The 20,084-nt window shown below is 40.9% G+C and overlaps 1 protein-coding gene across 6 annotated transcripts in view; it reads left to right on the plus strand.

Annotated features, from left to right (window-relative positions):
- RUNX1T1 (RUNX1 partner transcriptional co-repressor 1) overlaps positions 1–20,084 on the plus strand; it is a 150,968-nt gene that overhangs the window by 75,576 nt on the left and 55,308 nt on the right. For all 6 annotated transcript variants that reach the window (XM_069600633.1, XM_069600632.1, XM_069600631.1 and 3 more), the window contains 3 exons: positions 14,721–14,858; positions 16,615–16,856; positions 20,053–20,084. The exon at positions 20,053–20,084 is cut by the window's right edge and continues 58 nt beyond it. In XM_069600633.1, the coding sequence (XP_069456734.1) occupies positions 14,721–14,858; positions 16,615–16,856; positions 20,053–20,084 (412 nt within the window). The remainder of the gene's footprint in view (positions 1–14,720; positions 14,859–16,614; positions 16,857–20,052) is intronic.

Here is a 20,084-nt window from a genome sequence, read left to right on the forward strand (position 1 = left end):
ATTGCCCTTTTTTGGGATTGGAGTGAAAATTGACCTTTTCCAGTCCTGTGGCCACTGCTGAGTTTTCCAGATATGCTGGCATTTTGAGTTCAGCACTTTAACAGCATCATCTTTTAGGATTTGAAATAGCTCAGCTGGAATTCCATCCCCTCTACTAGCTTTGTTTATAGTAATGCTTTCTAAGGCCCACTTCACTTTATATTCCAAGGTGTCTGGCTGTAGATGAGCAACAACACCATCATGGTTATCCATGTATTCTGTGTATTCTGGTCACCTCATCTTAATATCTTCTGCTTCTGTTAAGTCCATACTATTTCTGTCCTTTATCGTGCCCATCTTTGCATGAAATGGTCTCCTGGTATCTAGTTTTCTTGAAGGGATCTCTAGTCTTGCCCATTCTGTTGTTTTCCTCTATTTCTTTGTATTGTTTACTTAAGTAGACTTTCTTATCTCGCCTTTCCAATTTTGAGAACTCAGCATTCAGATGGGTATATCTCTCCTTTTTTCCTTTGCCTTTTGCTTCTCTTCTTTCCTAAGCTATCTGTAAGGCCTCCTCAGACAATCATTTCGCCTTGTTGCATTTCTTTTTCTTGGAAATGATCTTGGTCACCACCTCCTGTACAATGTCAGGTTACTTAAAGCGTTTTTTACTTTGTCTAAAAGTAGTCACTTCATCTGAGGATCAGAATATAAAGTTCTTAAGGGCAGTGATTTTCCTTTGTTTTGATTGACATCTCCCTGTTGTACAAAATAGTATTAGCACTTTGTAGATGGCTCAGATATTTTTGAGTAAATACTGTTAATTAGATGAATGAATATACTTGTGCTTGACAAGATTATTCCATCTGTTTTATGGTAAACAGATTGCAGTATAGGGGAGGAGTTGTGTTGATTAGCTCCAGTGAAAGCTGGTAGCACTGGACAGTGGTGGTGGAGGAGAAACATGTCTAGGAGGGAGAATAATTTGATGGTGGTCCCATGGGAGTGAAAGATGATCAGGGCATTTTATATCCGAACAACAGAGTGTTGCAGGGGTCCCTCTAAGTCACTGTGACTTAACTGAATTTTTTCCAAATGCTTCTTCTTGCTCTGTTTGGGTTTGCTTTTTGACATTGCCACACACCCTAGATTCCTACTTACTCAAGATTTATCTTACATTGTTACCAAGCCCTGTGAATTTGACATAGACTTTTAATACAGCACCTACGCAATTTCCCTCATATTCTCCATTCTTGGGCCGCTTCTGTGCTGGATGCTGTATCATTTCTTGTCTACGCTGTTCATATCCAGTCCTCTTGCCCTCTTGCCTTTCTTACACTCTTTATTCTCTGCTCCATATATACCCATAATATAGAAATGAGTATATCATTCAGTTCCCTAAAAACTCTGTGCTTTCCCATTGCCTATAATGTAAAGTCTACATCAACAGTACTGTCTGGTTGTACATTCAATTAAATTCAACAAATACTCATTGGAGCTCCGACTATTTGCTTGCCTGTGATCTAGTCACACAGGGCTTCCCTGGTAGCTCAGCTGGTAAAGAATCCATCTGCAATGCAGGAGACCCTGGTTGGATTCCTGGGTTGGGAAGATCCCCTAGAGAAGGGATAGGCTATGCACTCCAGTATTCTTGGGGTTCCCTGGTGGCCCAGATGGTAAAGAATCCACTTGCAATGCAGGAGACCTGGGTTGGATCCCTGGGTTGGGAAGATACCCTGGAGGAGGGCATGGCAACCCACTCCAGTATTCTTGCCCAGAGAAGCCCCATGGACGGAGGAGCCTGAAGGGCTACAGTCCATAGTGTCACAAAGAGTTGGAAACGACTGCGTGACTAAGGACAGCACACCACATACTCTGCACCCCTTCATAATTTTCTGCCTAGGATTACTAACTCTTACCTGGATAATCATGACTGAGTGCGCTGGACATGTCTGCTACCATTTTTCTGTGACTACTCTCGGACCTGGCTTTGTAGCCTTCTTTGTTATTGGCAAATACGACAAATCTTGATGGAATAAAAATTGTCTGTGCTTTAAGAGTGTTAAAGATTTGGATCGCCACTGAATGATTTTTGTCACCTTCTGAAATAATCTGCACTTGGCAGGAGGCTGTTAACATACATGCTGCTGTTCAGTTTATGGGCCCTTGGTGATGCCTTTGTGTCTCTCTGCTCTTTGGTAAGCAGGAGTCACTTTTCTATGTGTTTAGGAGTTGCAGTTTTTCCTTGGTGTTTTCATTACACTCATTGAGCAAACATTCAGCTGGTTGCTGGTATCAGGGGTTTCAAACTTCTTCAACTGGATGTCCCTTTTTTCCCAAAGGAAATGTTAAAATTTATTAAATCTTAAAACAGATTCATGTGGACCTATGCTGGTTAGAGTATTATAGTTAATCCCAGGCTGCTTGATACCTGCTTGGTGACTCTAGGAACTACCTCCAGGAAGTGGTATTAGACTCTGAAGCAGAATCACTTGAATAACGGTGATAACAGACATGGGAGATATGACATTTCTAAAGGGTTTATACATATAAGTAATGCCTGGAGTCTACCAGTGTTCATAAGACCCACATTTCTTTCCATACTTTCTGATATTAAAATTGTTTTTTTTTTGTAACTAGAACCACCATTTGGGTACTTACTGATGTTTATAGCACTTTCCCTTGGTGGCCTGCAGGTCATCTTTCTTGAAAAATGAGTGAACGGTTTGAGACTGTTTGGGGCCTGTTCCACTGAAGTGAATATGTGCTTTCAGCATGTCCTGCCTGCTGACTCTCCTGTACCCGCCTCTGTGTAGCCGTAAAATGACTGGTAATATCTTTGCCTGTTTAGTCAGAAACTTGCTTTGCTTTCTTCCTAGCTTACGTTCTTTATTCATTCATTCAGCAGCTCTTTACCAAATGTCTACTGTTCTAGACACTCTTCTAAATTCTGTGGAAGCTGCTGTTGCTGCTGCTGCTAAGTCGCTTCAGTCGTGTCTGACTCTGTGCGACAGATGGCAGCCCACCAGGCTCCCCTGTCCCTGGGATTCTCCAGGCAAGAACGCTGGAGTGGGGTGCCATTTCCTTCTCCAATGCATGAAAGTGAAAAAAGAGAAGTCACTCAGTGGTGTCCAACTCTTAGCGACCCCATGGACTGCAGCCCACCAGGCTCCTCCGTCCATGGGATTCTCCAGGCAAGAGTACTGGAGTGGGGTGCCATTGCCTTCTCTGGCTGTGGAAGCTGGACTTAACAAAGTCAATCAGAATTTCTGCGTTTGTGAAGCTGACACTGTGACTAGGGAAACATTCAGAAATAGGATGAACATATCAAGTAGGAGCTACTGAAGCACTCTAGAGGAAGGGGAAGGAAATGCATCGTCCCTGTAAGAGATGACCCAGAAATGTTAGTATTTTACTGGAAATCATGATTTACCTCATTCTTTTGTCATCTTCCAGCTCACCTCATGCTCTTTTAATGGCTTGATGTCCTGCTTCAGGCAGTCATCCCGGTTTCTGGACCAGCCGCTGACTCGGTTGTTAACCGGCTTGTTCCAGGACTGAACTCGTGGCCTCGTTCTCGTTAACGCAGTTATCCCGTTGTTGGCTGGTTACCTGGACTGAGCATGGCTTCTCCTCTTGCTTCCTCAAAGCTCACTTACTTAGTCACTGGGTTTCAAACGTATAAATCAAGGAAAGATCTGAATGGGACTAGGAAGTGTTTTGGATGAGACCAAAGACTCTCCTTCCTTCCCCCAGTCCCCATGCTTTGAGGCTGCATGTCATCTCCACGGCCTCCTACCACAGAACTTTTGTTTCTTAAGGTAGCATTTCAGAGCCGTTTCATTGAGCCCTGCCTTGTCCTTCTGTGATGACTGTAATACTTTATAACTTAGCTTTCTAATATGGTAGCCATGCCACCACAGCTGTTGAGCACTTGAGTGTGACTAGTGTGACTGAGGAATTCAATTTTAAATTTTATTTACTTTTAATTAATTACATTTTCAGTGGCCACGTGTGACTCAGTTCAGTTCAGTTCAGTTGCTCAGTCTTGTCTGACTGTTTGCGATCCCATGAATCGCAGCATGCCAGGCCTCCCTGTCCATCACCAACTCCTGGAGTTCTCTCAAACTCACGTCCATTGAGTCGGTGATGCCATCCAACCATCTCATCCTCTGTCGTCCCCTTCTCCTCCTGCCCTCACTCTTTCCCAGCATCAGGGTCTTTTCAAATGAGTCAGCCCTTTCCATCAGGTGGCCAAAGGATTGGAGTTTCAGCTTCAACATAGTCCTTCCAATGAACACCCAGGACTAATCTCCTTTAGGATGGACTGGTTGGATCTCTTTGCAGTCCAAGGGACTCTTAAGAGTCTTCTCCAACACCACAGTTCAAAAGCATCAATTCTTTGGCTCTCAGCTTTCTTTATAGTGATTAGTACAGTAGTTCTCTTGCCTGGAAAATTCCATGAACTGAGGAGCCTGATAGGCTACTGTCCATGGGGTCGCAAAGAGTCGGACATGACTGAGCGACTTCACTTTCACAGTAGTTTTAGAGGTGAAGTTCCAGTATAATGCTAACTCTAGATATAATATTTACTGTATAAAATAGCAAGACACATTCTTGTATAAAAGTCCAGATCTTGTATGAAATAGCTGTAGTTTTAGATGATAGTGAACTCTTGAGAACACCTGGAGTAAGTTCTAGCTTGTAACCTCAAACAGATTATCTACTCTTGTCCTCAGTTCCCTTTTAGAAGATGGGCAACTTTGTAGTACCTTTTCATAGTGAGATTTTAAAATACGGTTAAAGCATGCAAGGGATTTGGTGTAGTGCCTGATTACTTCATTGTAGGTGACTTATCCTAAGGGTTTTTGTGGGATTTTTTTTTTCCCTTGTAAAAATAAACCTTTTTATTGCATAACGTTTAAATAAAAGAAAGATAACAGAAAGAAACTAAAACGAATCTATAATTCTACCACCCATAGACAAGAACAGAAAAACTTTGAAATATGGAAAAAGTTGGTTTGGGTTCATAATATATTTTGTCTTTGTTTTGAATATACATGTGTATGATATATGACTACACTGTTACTATTATTGTAAAAAACAAAAAGGGAGCTTTTGGAGACTATGTCATATGTGTATAAATTGCCTCACACATCTCCTTTTCCAATATAAAAGGTTTTAGGGAATATATCGTGATTACTGAAAGACATTTTACAACTGGTAAACTCACTAATCCAATTTAAAGATTTATCTTTGGTTACTTAATGTTTTCAGAGTGTAGATAGAAAAAAGGTGTAGAAGATTGTATCTTAAATTTGTCATGTTTCTCGAAAGTTCTAGTATTTCAAAGTTGTGACTAAAGGCATGCCTTATTCTTACCTGAAAACTGGGTTCCCCTCTTGGTGGGTATCACAGAAGATACAACCAGGAGAAGGAAGGATTTATTACTTGCAGCAAGTAAGGAGAACGCTAGCGATCTTATCCAAAGCAGCGTCTCCTCGAATAGCAAAATTGGGGGAATTTTAAGCTACATACATATTCATGAAGGACTGGAACAGAGAAGAATTCAACATAAAGGAGCTTCCCTGATGGTCCCGTGGTTAAGAATCCACTTTTCAATGCAGGGGATGTGGATTTGATCCCTGGTTAGGGAGCTGAGATCCCGCATGCTGTGCTGCACCTGCTGAGTCTACAGCTAGAGAGACGCCCGCGCTCTGCACTGAAGAGCCGGGGTGGGGGCGGGGTGGGGGGCTACAACGAAGACCCAGTGTGACCAAATAAGTAAATGAATATTTTTTAAAAACTCAGCACAGACTTGGGGCAGAGGTTGACAGAATCCAAGCTTTAGTTGCCTGAAGTCACAAGGGTCAGAAAAGGTCAGAATCGTCTTTCCTTAGGTTTGGGCGCCCTAACGTGTAGCCACCATCCTTACCAGGATGGCAGCCTTAGTTCCCGTAGAATAACTCCGAGACGTGTATCAGATGGTTATGTGTATCCCTTGAGGAACAGCCAGGACTCTGGTTTATTGCTGAACTGTTGCTTCTTGACTGCTTTTCCTCTGTTCTGCATTCCTTTGTTCCCTGAAGATCATTTACTACTGAGACCTGTTCAGGGACAAGCATCGTGTCTAGGCTTAGATCACAAAAGGGCTTAGGCCTAAAATGGGTTCTCTTAATGTCAAAAAGCTACATCTGGTTCTTTTCCTCCGAGGACACCCTATCCCATCTGCCTGCATTATGGCCTTATAGCAATATATATTCATTTAAAAGATTTATTGAGCACCTTTTATGTGTCAAGCACTGTGCCAAGTACTGGGGCTATAAAAACAAATAATATGTCATCATAATTTCCTTTAAATAAATTACAGTTTAGTGGAAGAGACTGACCTTGGTTCTAAATAAAGTGCAATCAGTGCCAAAAGATGATCTAGAGAGTGAAATATGGAAATATAGGGTAGTTTTTGGGACAGCCCAGGATGGGAGAGTTGTGCTGGGGCATCCCAAGTGACAAAGAGGTAAAGAACTCACTTGCCTGCACAGGAGATGTAGAGATGCGGGTTCAGTTCCTGGGCCAGGAAGATCCCCTGGCTGCGGGCATGGCAACCCACCCCAGCACTCTTGCCTGGAGAGTCCCATGGACAGAGAAGCCTGGTGGGCTATAGTCCATGGGGTCACACGCAGTCGGACAAGACTGAAGTGACTTAGCATGCACTAGCTGAGGTGAGACCCAGATGGAGTTTTAAAGGAGTGATTGACTTAAGCAGACAGTGGTGGAGTGAAGGGTATGTCAGGTAAGGGACGCAGTGCCGTGGAACCCCGTGTGACCCAGGGGCTTTCAGAGGCCGTAGCAATTCAGGAAAGAGTTCAGAGGTGGCTGGGGGGTACATGGGAGCCAGATAAGTCATAAAGCTCTGTCTTTCTGCGTCCTAGTAAGACACGAGGACTTTATGCTTAACATTATAAAAGGTCTTTGGATGTGATTTGGAGAATGTATCAGAGATGAACTGTCAGATCAGAAAGTCCATTCAATGGATTGTCGCTTAGGCAAGGTGAGAGGATAGTTTTATAAGAGCTTGAATTCAGCCTCTTGAAATGAGTAGCATTCTAGATATTCGATTCTAGGACATGGAAGGGATATTAGGGCTAGAGTTACATGTATAAGTCATGCACATAATGGCTATGGTGTGACCGTCACAGCACCAATGACGTCACTAAGGAAAAGGCATAGAGTGAAAGTTTGAAGAGGAACACTGTGGGGAAATAGAGTAGTCATCATAGGGATGTCAAAGAGTGAACTTTTAAAAGAGACTGAGAAAGAACTCATAGGGAGGCCTGAGAAAAATGAGGAGAACTTTAGAATAACGGAGTCCAGAGGACAGTATGTTTCGTGCGGAAGGAAGTGGTGTGCAGTGTCAGCTGATACAAAGATGCCAGATAAATGATGCACGTGTTTCTTGGATTAATAAGGGACAATTTAGAAGTTTCAGTAGGAGGAGAATACATTGATGCTATAGTCCAGGGTTATTTTACTCAGGATTCTTTGGTTGCAAGTAAAAAGTCAGCTCAAATTAAGATTTAGGCAAAGGAGGGACTGATTAACTAGGATTGTTTGGAAGATCCAAATTATAGGAATTTTAGAGATGCAACTAGAATCCAGTAGAAGGAGCAAGTTTCCTGTGAGGCACTATCAGGATAATCTCTTGTCATTTCTTGATTTCTTCCCGCCTGTTGCCTTCTTTTCCAACACACACCTGCTTTCTGGACATGAAAGGCAGCAGAGCGTGTGATTTTTGTCTCTGGATTGGAGTTACTTTTCTTTCCTGAGATGGCCCATCTCAGACTAAGTGCTGTGCCTGGGCCAGCCGCTGGTATCCGGCGTATGAAGTCATCAAAGAACATGGTGGCTCCCAAGGTAGCTATGAGATTAGAGGGCTTGGCAAGCCCCCATGCTGGGAGGGAAACTTTCTAGGCAGAGGTCTTACAGGTGTCTACTCCAAGTAAGGAGGGAAAGGAAATAAGGAAAGTGAGTGTAGATGATGCTTTCAAGAACCTGAGCTTTGAAAATGAGTGTTTTGATGATAGCTTAAACAGAAATTTGGACATTTGTACAGTTATTTTGTAACCAAATCATTGACAGAGATTTAGTAATGAGAATTGAAAATTGTATTTAAGAACAAGAGCTAGATACTCATTTTAATGTTTCTGGAAAAAGATTTCTGTTCAGGCATAGTCTTGTGGACATAGAAGTTTATATGAACAGAGAAAGTCTGGTGGTCACTTTATTGTCGATACATTTTCTCTGAGTAGCCTCCTTTTTGTTTGAGATTATCATGAGCCACATGTGAAGAAAGAAATCAGAGAATATTAGAGTTTTGCAAAGATCGTTGAGGTCTTGTATTCCAAGATGCTTAATTTTCTAAATAAGAAAAGTAAATTCCAAAGAAGTGAAAGAATCACTTTCAGACAGAAGAAAAAGGGGTATTTTCTGCTTTGGTTTCTCTTTGGTGGGTTAGGAGGAAGTCTTTCCTAGAACCTTTTCTATAGACCTCCCTTCATGACCCATTGTCCATAATTGGAGCACAGCTCTCCCTTCTGAAACCTGTTGCTTATAAGGGGAATGTGATAACCTGAGTAATATAAAACAAGCAGAATCTGCCCCTAAGAATTGTGTATCTGAACAAAATTAGGGCTCTTCAGCAGGGAAGACTGGTATAAGGGCTGTTGAGAAGGAACTCAGCAATATCTGTGACATAAGGTAAGCTATGGCAACCTACTCCAGTATTCTCGCCTAGAGAATTCCATGGACAGAGGAGCCTGGTGGGCTACAGTCCATGGGGTCACAAAGAGTTGGATATGACTTTGCCTGTGTGTACTGAACTGTAACTTCCTCCAATTTTAAAGGAAAACTGGAGAAGGAAATGGCAACCCACTCCAGTGTTCTTGCCTGGAGAATCCCAGGGACAAGGGAGCTTGGTGGGCTGCTGTCTATGGGGTCGCACAGAGTCAGACACGACTGAAGCGACTTAGTAGTAGTAAGGTAAGGTAAAGAGCTTATATTTTATTCTGTGGTCAGTGGGACATTCCCAATGGTTTTAAACTAGGTAACAGGTCAGATCAGATTTGAATATCAGAAATAAATATCTTCACATAACACATGGTAAGACATGAGGTAACAGGTCATCCTTACACTTTGTCTGAAACTACGTAAGGTGGTAGCACAGTTGAACTGAATTTTGGATTTTCAGAATCTTTACTTTTTACCTGCATCGCATTTTCTCATGTATTTATATGCTGTTGATGATTCTGTGTTTGTCTTTTGCCATGGAATTAAGGTTGCTGTCTTTAAACTGGCTATAATATAGGGAATGGGTTTGTAAAAGTTATGAATTAACATTCCTTCTTATGAAAGCTATGCATGCATGCTAAGTAGCTTCAGTTGTGTCTGACTCTTTGTGACCCTATGGACCAAAGTCCGCCAGACTCCTCTGTCCATGGGATTCTCCAGGCTGGCGTGGGTTCCCGTACCCTTCCCTAGGGAATCTTCCCTACCCAGGGATTGATCCTGCTTCCCTTATGTCTCCTGCATTGAAAGGCAAGTTCTTTATCCTTAGCACCACCTGGGTAGTGATGAAAGCCATGGTTATGCTTAGTTTTAAAATGTCTTCCTAAGGAGGCACTTAAATTGCTATCAGGTTGCTTACTGTACTCCCCTGGTGGCTCAGAGAACTGACTTCGATCCCTGGGAGGTGAAGACCCCTTGGTGAAGACACTTTGGAGAAGGAAATGGCACCCCACTCCAGTATTCTTGCCTGGAGAATCCCATGGACGGAGGAGCCTGGCGGGCTACAGTCCATGGGGTCACAGAGTCACACACGACTGAGCAGCTAACACTTAACGGCTTACTGTCAATATTATCACTGGTTGGGGTGTTTGAGTGTATAATACAGATTCACATATACAGATGTTGTACAGATAGGCTATAATAAAAGGGGCGCAGAGGAAGCCTGATACGGTTGGTACGTAGGGCAGCTGGGGAAAGCTTTAAGAGGATGTGGAATCCATAATGAGCGGTAAATAATCTACAAGATGGGACATGTTCTAGATAAAGGAAACAACAGCTCTATAAAGAAAGGCAGAAAAGTCAAGGAGTGATGTCAAGGTGCCCTATATAGGCAGAGCATACAACTGGGGAAAGGCATTGGCAATAAAGCCAATGGATCATGGAGACGAAAGCCAAAGAGAAGGAGCTCACACAAGTTGGTGCCTGATACAAGAAGGCACTGTGGTGGGGTCCTGTTGCAGCAGAGGATTGCATCCTTGTTCTTAAGAGGGACTGAAAAGGGAAAAGAAAGTGGAAGTGAAAGTCACTCAGTCATGTCCAACTCTTTGCAACCACTTGGACTATACAGTCCATGGAATTCTCCAGGCCAGGATACTGGATGGGTAGCCATTCCCTTCTCAAAGGGATCTTCCCGTCCCAGGGATCAAACCCAGGTCTCCCACATTGCAGGTGGATTCTTTACCAGCTGAGCCGCCAGGGAAGAGTAACTGACTCAGTGTAACTCACTTGCCTGAGGGCTCACTGCTAATGGTCAAGAGAGTCTACAATTGGAACCAAGTCTGTGTTAACTTGGAAGTTCTGTTATCGCTGTTAATAAATATCCTTCCCACTGTATAATTGCATTCGGCTGAAATGTTAGCATTTGACTTTTATTCTTAAGCATTGTTGAAGGGTCCTTAGCAGGTATGAGTGTTGCCAGAGGTGTTTATCAAGGAAATGAGGTGTTGGTGTTGTAGAGGCTGGAACAACTACCTTTCAAGTCTGCAGACAGTTGCTTGTAACAGCTCACACCCAGTCACTGGAATCACTAAATGACTCCATTGTCAGAACCATATTTGCTCTATTTTCCAGAGAAATAAAAATCAAACTCTGTGCCAGTTTTTCCCTCCTGCCTTTCCATTAATAGTACCTTGGTCTTTGGTTCCACTTGGGCTTAATCCTCTTTGGTGCATGCCTTGTAGCTTTCTTAACTAACACTCAAATAAGACTAACTCTGAACTAACTACTAATTGACCGAAAAGTTCTTCTGTCCATAACACCTGTGAAACAGATATTTCTTCTTTTAGAATTGACATGATGAACTTTGATAGAAAATGTTATACCATTCATTATACCAATACTGAATTCTTTTACACCAATCATCTCTAGAATGGTATGTAAACAAGGGAAATGTAGAATGCCTGTCCTCATACTTTAAGAACATCTGGAACTATTTGAACTAACTAAAAGTAAAATAAGTGCCATGGCGGATTATGCCATACCTTTTCACATAAAATAACAACAACAAAAAAGGAAATGGAAAACATACCACTTCTAGAAGGCCCTGACATTGAATTGGGTATTGAAATGCTATCAGTAATATATTTATATATACCACATTTCCTTCCATGCATCAGCCATCTTTGGTACATATGTGCTGGATATTTGCCATGTGAGCTGAAAACTTACCATATAGGGAAGATGTTGTTTAGAAGTGGTGTGAATCATTAAGGTAGATGATTCTTTTTTAAAATACAGAATTTACTGATAACTTTTTTCTTTCTTTCTTTTTGGGCTTATCATTTTGTGTCAATAAATGTCAGCTTTCCCCCAGAGCAACTAAAAATAGAAATTGCTACAAGATCAATATAATTTTCATAAACTTAGAAAACTGTGTAAGAAATATTATAGCTTAATATTGGTTTTACTATATCCTCTAATTTGAAATGGAATGAAATACTTCTATGATTGAAGCATAGCTCTTAGTTACTGTTTGCTATAGAAATTTCAAGAATATATATTTCAGAATGTTTTTTTAAAAAATAATCCAAAGCAAATGCAACAGAACTCAGCATAGTTAAAACACATTTTCTGAGTTTCCTTACATCTCTCTGCTCCAGAGGGTTTTTGTGTGTGTGTGTATGGCTTAGGCCTGGCTGGTTATTTCACCATCTATCTCAATTCTGGATTGACTGCAGTGAACAGCGCAGAATGAGTTACATATGGTCCCACTTTGTCAAAGTTTGTAGGACCTCTGGGTTGGAACTCCTTTTCATCAGAGTGAAACTAACCATCACAGAAATGTGGCCAATGTCAAAATCCTAAATACACATACACATGAACATACGTTCTGGTGAAAGTGTGTATATTACTGTCAGAAGTGGTGGTGTTTTGCTCTTCACTGACTTAGTGCTTATTGCTCCTAAAATGATGATATTTCAGAAATTTAAAAAAAGTTGTTCATCTACCTTTTATAATAATTACTGCCATCATTATGGTTAAATTCTGCATAGGAATCATGTTACATAAGTGGACCAAGACAGGTATTCGAAAGGTGTTCAGATTAAAATTGTGAATGTATCAAAAATCTTTCTAAAACTGGGCAGCAGAAGACAAACGCAAATTTTATCTTAAAAGAGTCTGAAGAGGAAACCCATTGTCAACTTGACAGTTTATTATCCCCTCTTTCCTTAGTGCGGGCTGTTGGAGAAAGAGTAGTAAAAAGTGGGTGCAGGATATATTCTCAAGTTTAGATCTTGCTCACGAATCGCATTAAGGTGAGGCAGGGCCCGTGTCTACCAAGGCTCAGCCTTTCTGGATGCTGAAGCTGTCCATTGTGACTTCCTGCCAAGGCTCTGCCTTTAGGGGTGCTGAAGCTGTCCACTGTAACTTCAGGCTCCTTTCTCCCTGCTTTCTTGGTGTGTTCCCCCTTTCTCGTCTTCCCTTCTCTCGCTTGCTATGTTTATTTATTTATTTTCTGTTATTCCCACTTCCCCTCCCCCCCTTCCTTTCTCTGTGCAACCACGTGCTTCAGATCTGTGGGTCTGGACTGCCTTCGCTAACAGCTCTGTGTGAGTGTTAGCAGAATGCAAACCAGATGGACCAGCAGTTCCCACTGTTATCTCCCAGCCGACTCTGGCAAGCCTGCCTTTATCCTTCCTTCCTTGGCAAGAGAGAAATATTTGCCTTTATTTAGGGAGACTTGTATTTGCTGCTGTACCTCTTCCCTAAGCTGCAGCATAAGTAGAAAGCTATTTATTCCCTTTTTGCTGAGGTTGGTTGAGGTGAGTAGACTGTGCAATGAATTTAACTATCAAAGAAGTAGTTTTGAGCCTGCCTAACTTCTGCTTTTCTCTAGAATAAGTTATTCACTGGCACTGGTTGTAAAACGCTTTGGAATAGCATATGAGGACAAGTTTTTAATAATAAGATAAAGGTGGAGGTGCTCTCCATGTGTTTCACCATCATTTCACTCGGAACACTTATTCACTATAGGGATAGTCATTGTTATTCAGCCAGCAGTAGAGATGAAGAAATAGAGATCCTGATACTTACTGTTCACTGATTCATCTTTCAAAATATTCTTTATTAGAATGGTGATTACTTTGATTCTTTTAGTACACCTTCCCTTATGTGTTATCTGCGCTATTTCAGGTTTCAAATGTTATGTTCTGTTTCATCCCAAGTCTTACGAAATTGCTTTGAATAAAGGTGAGGTCGTTTTGGAATTGTCATAGTAATAATTTGAGCTTTTCATTTTAATAGTTGACAAGTAATTTTGAGAGTTTTTCACTATGGTGACCATATTGATGTTTTAAGAGATCCATTCTTAGGAATAGTCTATATTATTTTACTTTTCAAAAAGTCTAACTGGTAGGTATCTCTGCCTCAGGCTGCAAGAGGCACCTCAGAAATGTTTTTAGGGGGGGTATGTGTGCATGTGTACACATATTTGGTAGAAAATTGCATCTTAAAAAAAAGCAAACACTCTTTTTTTCTTTTTCTTTTTTTTTTTTTTTTTTACTGGAGATCTGTTTCTCTGAGTAGATTAGATTGAGAAGTTTAAAATTGCAAGAGAAAAATACACTTAGTATAAAAGTTCTGAAGTGCTTTATTGGGTAGTCAGGGAAATTCTCCTTGTCACATACTCATAAAAAAATATTAGGAGGGTCTTTAGTTCTTTTGAGTTCTCAGTTTGCTATTTTTCCATTCTTACTCTGCCAGAGATTGGTGGTTGAAGTATTGGTTACATATTTTTTAAATGGTGGATCATAAACTCATAAATTCTAAGTCAATAATAACTTCATTGTGTGACATTTATGTAGTGGTGATTTTTCAAACAGGGCAGAAAAAAAAATGAAGTGAGAGGTTATGACCAGGAGACATAGCCTGCTTCATCTATTAGACTGGAAAGCTAAGCATGGAGAGGGGATGGCAAGTATTACAGAAAAAGCTATCCCAGAGCATCAGCGTCTAACAGGATCCCACCTGCATAACAGAGCCTCAGATTTGTGTACTTTCTGAGCTGCCTGAGGGCTTCATTACCGGCCCACTTCCTCATCTATTTTTTACATCCTGCTAATGTTGGCTTCAGCTTCAAGTGAAGTTGTGCTGTTGCATATAACACTACCAAAGGTAGCATCTGCCCAAGCCAGAAATAACAATAGGATGTAAAATTACCCAGTTAGAAATGAGGTCCTGCCATCTGTGCTACACCTTCTTAAGAGAGGTTTGCATGATAAAGTCTTGATTTAAGCCTCGGTAGATAGACCTATTTTATTGATGGAAGATGCTCGGTTTCTTCTGTTACCTTGCTTGTAAAAAAAGATGAGCCCCACTTATAAAACCGAGGTGCTAAAAAAAAGAAAACCCGAGGTGCTTAAAGAGTCAAATAACATGATCGTGGTGGCGTCCTCCAGATCGTACTGAGAAGCACTCCACGATGCCAGACTCACCTGTGGATGTGAAGACCCCATCCAGGCTGACTCCTCCCACGATGCCACCTCCCCCAACAACTCAAGGGGCTCCCAGAACGAGTTCATTTACACCAACGACGTGTAAGTAGACGTTTCTGCGTTTTCTGTTTTCAAGTTCAAATTAATTTTGTTTTCCGCAAATAAAAATCAAGGGACAAGAAGATCCAGCATAATGTCTTATGGATAAATGAAGATCCCATTTTAGCTTGCTCCTTTTGACTTGGAACATGTTAATAGGCTGCAATTATTTCCAGGCTCCTTCTGATCTTCTAATACCACTTTCTTCCATTATTTACAAATAATGTTAAAATCTACATTCTTAAGTTAAAAGGCGGATTGTTTTACGCAACCAAAGCCTGCAGAAACCTTTTTGAAATAAAGGAGCATCTTTCTTGTGTTGAACCTGTCAGACGTTTATTAAATGTTTATTCCATTTCAGCTTGGCTCTGGACTTGTGTTCTGAACCAGTGGAGTGTACTGCCTTTTGTGTCAGTCTAGGAAAGGACAGACTATTCTGACAGAATACCAACTTCCCTTTCATTCCTGTATATTTTAGTAGGGACGGGGGATAGCTTTGTTTTCATCGATCTGAAAATCCTGGTCAAAATATCATAAAAGATTTGTGAAACTAGTATTTACAGACCATGCGCCCTGAAATCTATATGTGAATGAAAAATAATAAGCAAAAATAGATCTGTGGCTGTATAAGGGATCAGCAAAAGGGATATCCAGGTTATTTATGAACTATTGCACTGCCATTTAAAAGGCCTTTCCAAACATATAAGGATCAGGGGGCTGCAACAGTGCCAAATTGTAACCCTGTCAACTTGCATTTGGTTTGGTTTTGCCCAGAGTCACAGTGATAGGCGTATGCCTGCTGTGACAGGGCCTAGTGAGATGTCATTTCTTGACAGATAGCTCTGGTCCTCATTTGGGACAAGACCATTTTATTTTCCTGAAACTTTTTAAGAATGATAAGGTACTTAAAACATCTTTAAAATATCATTGGAGGTCATTTATCAAAATTATATTTCAAAGATAGGTTTGATAAAGATCTACCATGATAAAGTCAATAGTTCTTTGGTGAGAAATGTGTAAATTTTTCTACCCTAGTTCTTACAGATTATTACTTTGATATTCAAGTAAATTTTATCGAGTGAATTCACCGAGTTAGTTGGATTGAGATGTCCCTTTCGGTTTCTAGAAATAACTCTTTGATAATTACCATATCCATTTTGGCTTCTTACATAAAATTTGTGTTTTCCTTAAAGAAGTGGTTAAGAAATATGAGGGGGAGAAAATAGCCTTCTAATTGGGTGGTATAAGGTTAAAACTTGAAAGTACTCTTTCTATAAACACAGCTGTCAGTTGTGTGTACAAAACATGATTAAAAATGTCCAGTGATAAATTTAGTCTCCACCAAATGTACACTTTCTCTCGGGGAGCCGTTTAGAAAGGAATAGTTCTGTTACATTGATGTAAGCCTGTGACAAAAAGCTGACATCCAAAATGCTGTTTGTTCTGTGTTTGAAGCGTTTCAGGTGGCTGGCATATGCGTGCTTGGGAGGCAGGCTGGCCCTGCGCCCCAGCCAGCCCCCATTGATTGCCAGCTTCTGTGCAGACTATCTTCCTGCAGGGTGAGGGCTCCACCCCTGGAGTCAGGGAGCACCTGAGCGCCTGGCCACCCGGTGATGTCAGAGCATCTCACCAAACACCCTGCAGCTTTGAAATGACCCAAAGTCCCCAGATTGGAAGGGAAGGACCCTTAGTTGTGATTTTCTTGTTGACGTGCTTTATTCATTTATCTTCTTCTTTCTGATTCTGTGCCCTTCGACAGTAACCAATGGCACGAGCCATTCGCCCACAGCCTTGAATGGCGCCCCGTCGCCGCCCAACGGCTTCAGCAACGGGCCTTCCTCCTCGTCCTCCTCGTCTCTGGCTAATCAACAGCTGCCCCCAGCCTGTGGCGCCAGGCAGCTCAGCAAGCTGAAACGGTTCCTAACTACCTTGCAGCAGTTTGGCAACGACATTTCGCCAGAGATAGGAGAGCGAGTCCGCACCCTCGTCCTAGGCCTGGTGGTAAGCCAACTGAACGCGGCCCAACTTGGGGGAAGGGAGAAGGTGGGGGAGACTCCAAGCACAGGCTGCGTTCTTGCAGCCCTTTTGTTTCCACACCGGGTATTGCATGCAAGTCTAATTCTGTAGGAACGAGGGCTTCAGGTCTGCATTACATATTGACCCCCCAGCGTGATTTCTTTTACCTTTTGGCTGTGGTTATGCAGATTTATCGTTATCTTGGCCATAATTGTGTATGTGCATAAAATTTAATAGGTATATCCTCCTGGCATGGCTAAGGTACTTTGACAATGGCAAAATATTTTTGTTATATTAGTGGTTTGCTTAATGTAATTGGGTGCCTATTTTAACTTCATTGCTTTGGAGAATTTTTATTAGCAGCCTAGATGAGCAGCAATTTATAACAAGTAACACGTTATTCTTTTATGTCTTCATTTTTAAGACTAATAACAGTAAATTTTGTGTGTGTGGGGGGGGAAAAGCATGTAGCATAACATTTACCATTTTAACACATTTCTGGGTGTGCAGGTCAGTGGCATTAAGTACATCCGCGTTGTGGTATAACCATCACTACTATGCATTTCCAGAACTTTCTCATCACCCCAAACTGAAGTTATACATATAAAACAGTAATACCCTGACTTCTTCATCCCTTAACCCCTTGTAGCCATTCTTTAATTGTTTTTTTGTTGTTGTTATAGATAGAATTACATAAACCATTATTCTGAGAATAGAAGTGTTGATTTGGGCACATTATACTACAGTGTGTCCATTGTCACACTGGAAATTGGAACATATTTCTTTTTTTGGCATTCTAAATCACTTTTGCATGTCCTGTGATTTTCTTTATAAATAAAGAATTTTCATTTAGGAGGATGATTTCATTTATCTTATTACATAGACTTATCATGGGCAAAGGCACACCAGTGTGTTTTACAAAAACAGTCCTAAAAGTCTGCGTGAGAGTCTGGAGCAATAGGCTTGCTTCAGATCATGGTATCTCACATTTGACAGAGATTTTACCATTCAGTTTTTAACCCTTACCTCCTTCTCCTTCACACTTTAAAAACAAGCAGCTTTCACATATTTCAGAATCCATCAGTGGCACCTCGTATTGCTCTGTGACAGGAAGGTGATTTTGACATAAGTGTGTCAGCATACAACACTTACTTTTGTCAGTATTTACCTTTTCCTTTTTATTTATTCTTGAGTTTTGCACAAAGTCTCTTTGACACATAAGTAACTTATATCATAGAACCACAAAATAAATCCAAAAACAGTAATTGTGTTTGTTACTAGTTCAAAAAAAAAAAGTCTTTTTGAAAACTGCTTCTTAAATCTGATAGGTTCTTTAACCATGCTTTCTATAACTTCAAATATATAAAAATTTGATAGCTTTAAGTAGGTTTCTTCCCACATACTAAGTGGAATGCTTTTGAGGGTAGTAGTTAAGATATTTATTTGTCTAAAAACTTTTTGGAGATAAGTTAGGGGAAGACATTAATTAATAATGCTAGGCAGGCAGTGAACATTTGTCAAATGATGAATGAATAGAGAATGAATTTTGCTTTGAGCATTTGGCTGCAGGCTTTGACACATCATTTTATTTATATATATTTTACATGTGGAGAAACTGAGGTTTACAGAAGAAAACTATTCTAGGCCACCCAACTGGTAGTGACTGACAGCCCTATGATTTGAACTCAGGTACTCTTGCCTGGAAAATCCCATGGACGGAGGAGCATGGTAGGCTGCAGTCCATGGGGTCGCTAAGAGTCAGACACGACTGAGCGACTTCACTTTCACTTTCCACTTTCATGTATTGGAGAAGGAAATGGCCACCCACTCCAGTGTTCTTGTCTGGAGAATCCCAGGGATGGGGGAGCCTGGCGGGCTGCCATCTCTGGGGTCACACAGAGTCGGACACGACTGAAGCGACTTAGCAGTAGCAGCAGTAATCATAATGAATCAGAGGCTGTTCTTTAGATAGAGGTAAGAAAAGTGTTATAAGAACTGTTTAAACGTGCAAACACAACGGGCATGAGCTTTAGAAAATGGAGCCATGGAAACAAAATGAAAGATTAAAAAATGTATTCTCTGATCCTTATTGTTACAGATAGGAAGTTAAGTGTTCATTCATAGTTTCAAGAGAAGATGCTTCAAGTCTGGAGGTATAAAAATCTTAAAACTTGATGCCCCCATACTCTATCATAAAAGGAAAAGGAACTTGCCTTGAAAAGTAGGTGGAGCGCTATTCTAAAGTCCTTAGGTTACAAATACCTAATCTTGTCAGTTGTGAGGATAACTGAGCAGTTGAAAAAGCTGAGACTGAAGTCTACAGTTGTGCTTCTGCCTAGAGACTAAGAAAAATGAACCAGACTGTGGTTAATTCACTCAATAACTTTATAGTAGGTCGGTGGTCTATTAAATAGATGCCTTTATCAAGGAATATTACCCATTGTAGGATCCAAACCCTGAAGATTGAGGGTTTGTTTTTATGGCCTAGGTTAGAAGTGAATTCAGCTTGTTATGAATAGTCTCTGGGGCTGAGCAATGCACAGTACCTCTAGGATAAATGCAGTATCTTGGATAACTGGGGAGTTTTTTTCACCCTGTGAGACTTAGTAACTAAGAGAAGGCTCAGACCTTTGGCCTCATTAATAAAGCACACCACCCGTCTTAGCTGTTCATCCTGAGCCAAGATGCTCTGATAAGCAGAGAAAGGATACAAGGTGGGAAGACAGAAGAAGGGTATTTCCATCAGCAAGATCAGCCCATGACATGTGGGATGAACTGAGACATTCTAACACTTGCCTTTGGCCTTTATTTGATCTGTTGTGCTTTTAAATACGTCCAAATGTGTTTGTTTTCCATAAAGGTAGTAAGTTTCTTCATAATCGCGGGGACTTCTCTGACAATTAAACCATGGTAAGGTGCCTGCACATTATTCTCAAAGTACCAAATGAAATGTGTTTCATTGTCAAGTGCAAGTTTTAGATGTAGGTGGTACAGTAACTGATAATATATGATCTTTTTTTGTTGTTTTTAATAGAGTCAAGCGGTTTTATAAAGAAGAATTTACTTTCTGTATGTGTGTTTGCTGGGTTAGCACCATGCTGTAACAATATTAGTAACTGATTACTTTCGGTATTTTTTACCAAGGGACAAATGTATTTATAGTACATATTTTCTCCCACAGAACTCTACTTTGACAATTGAAGAATTTCATTC

The sequence above is a fragment of the Ovis canadensis genome, chromosome 9 (genome assembly GCF_042477335.2).
Source record: "Ovis canadensis isolate MfBH-ARS-UI-01 breed Bighorn chromosome 9, ARS-UI_OviCan_v2, whole genome shotgun sequence".
Lineage (NCBI taxonomy): Eukaryota > Metazoa > Chordata > Mammalia > Artiodactyla > Bovidae > Ovis > Ovis canadensis.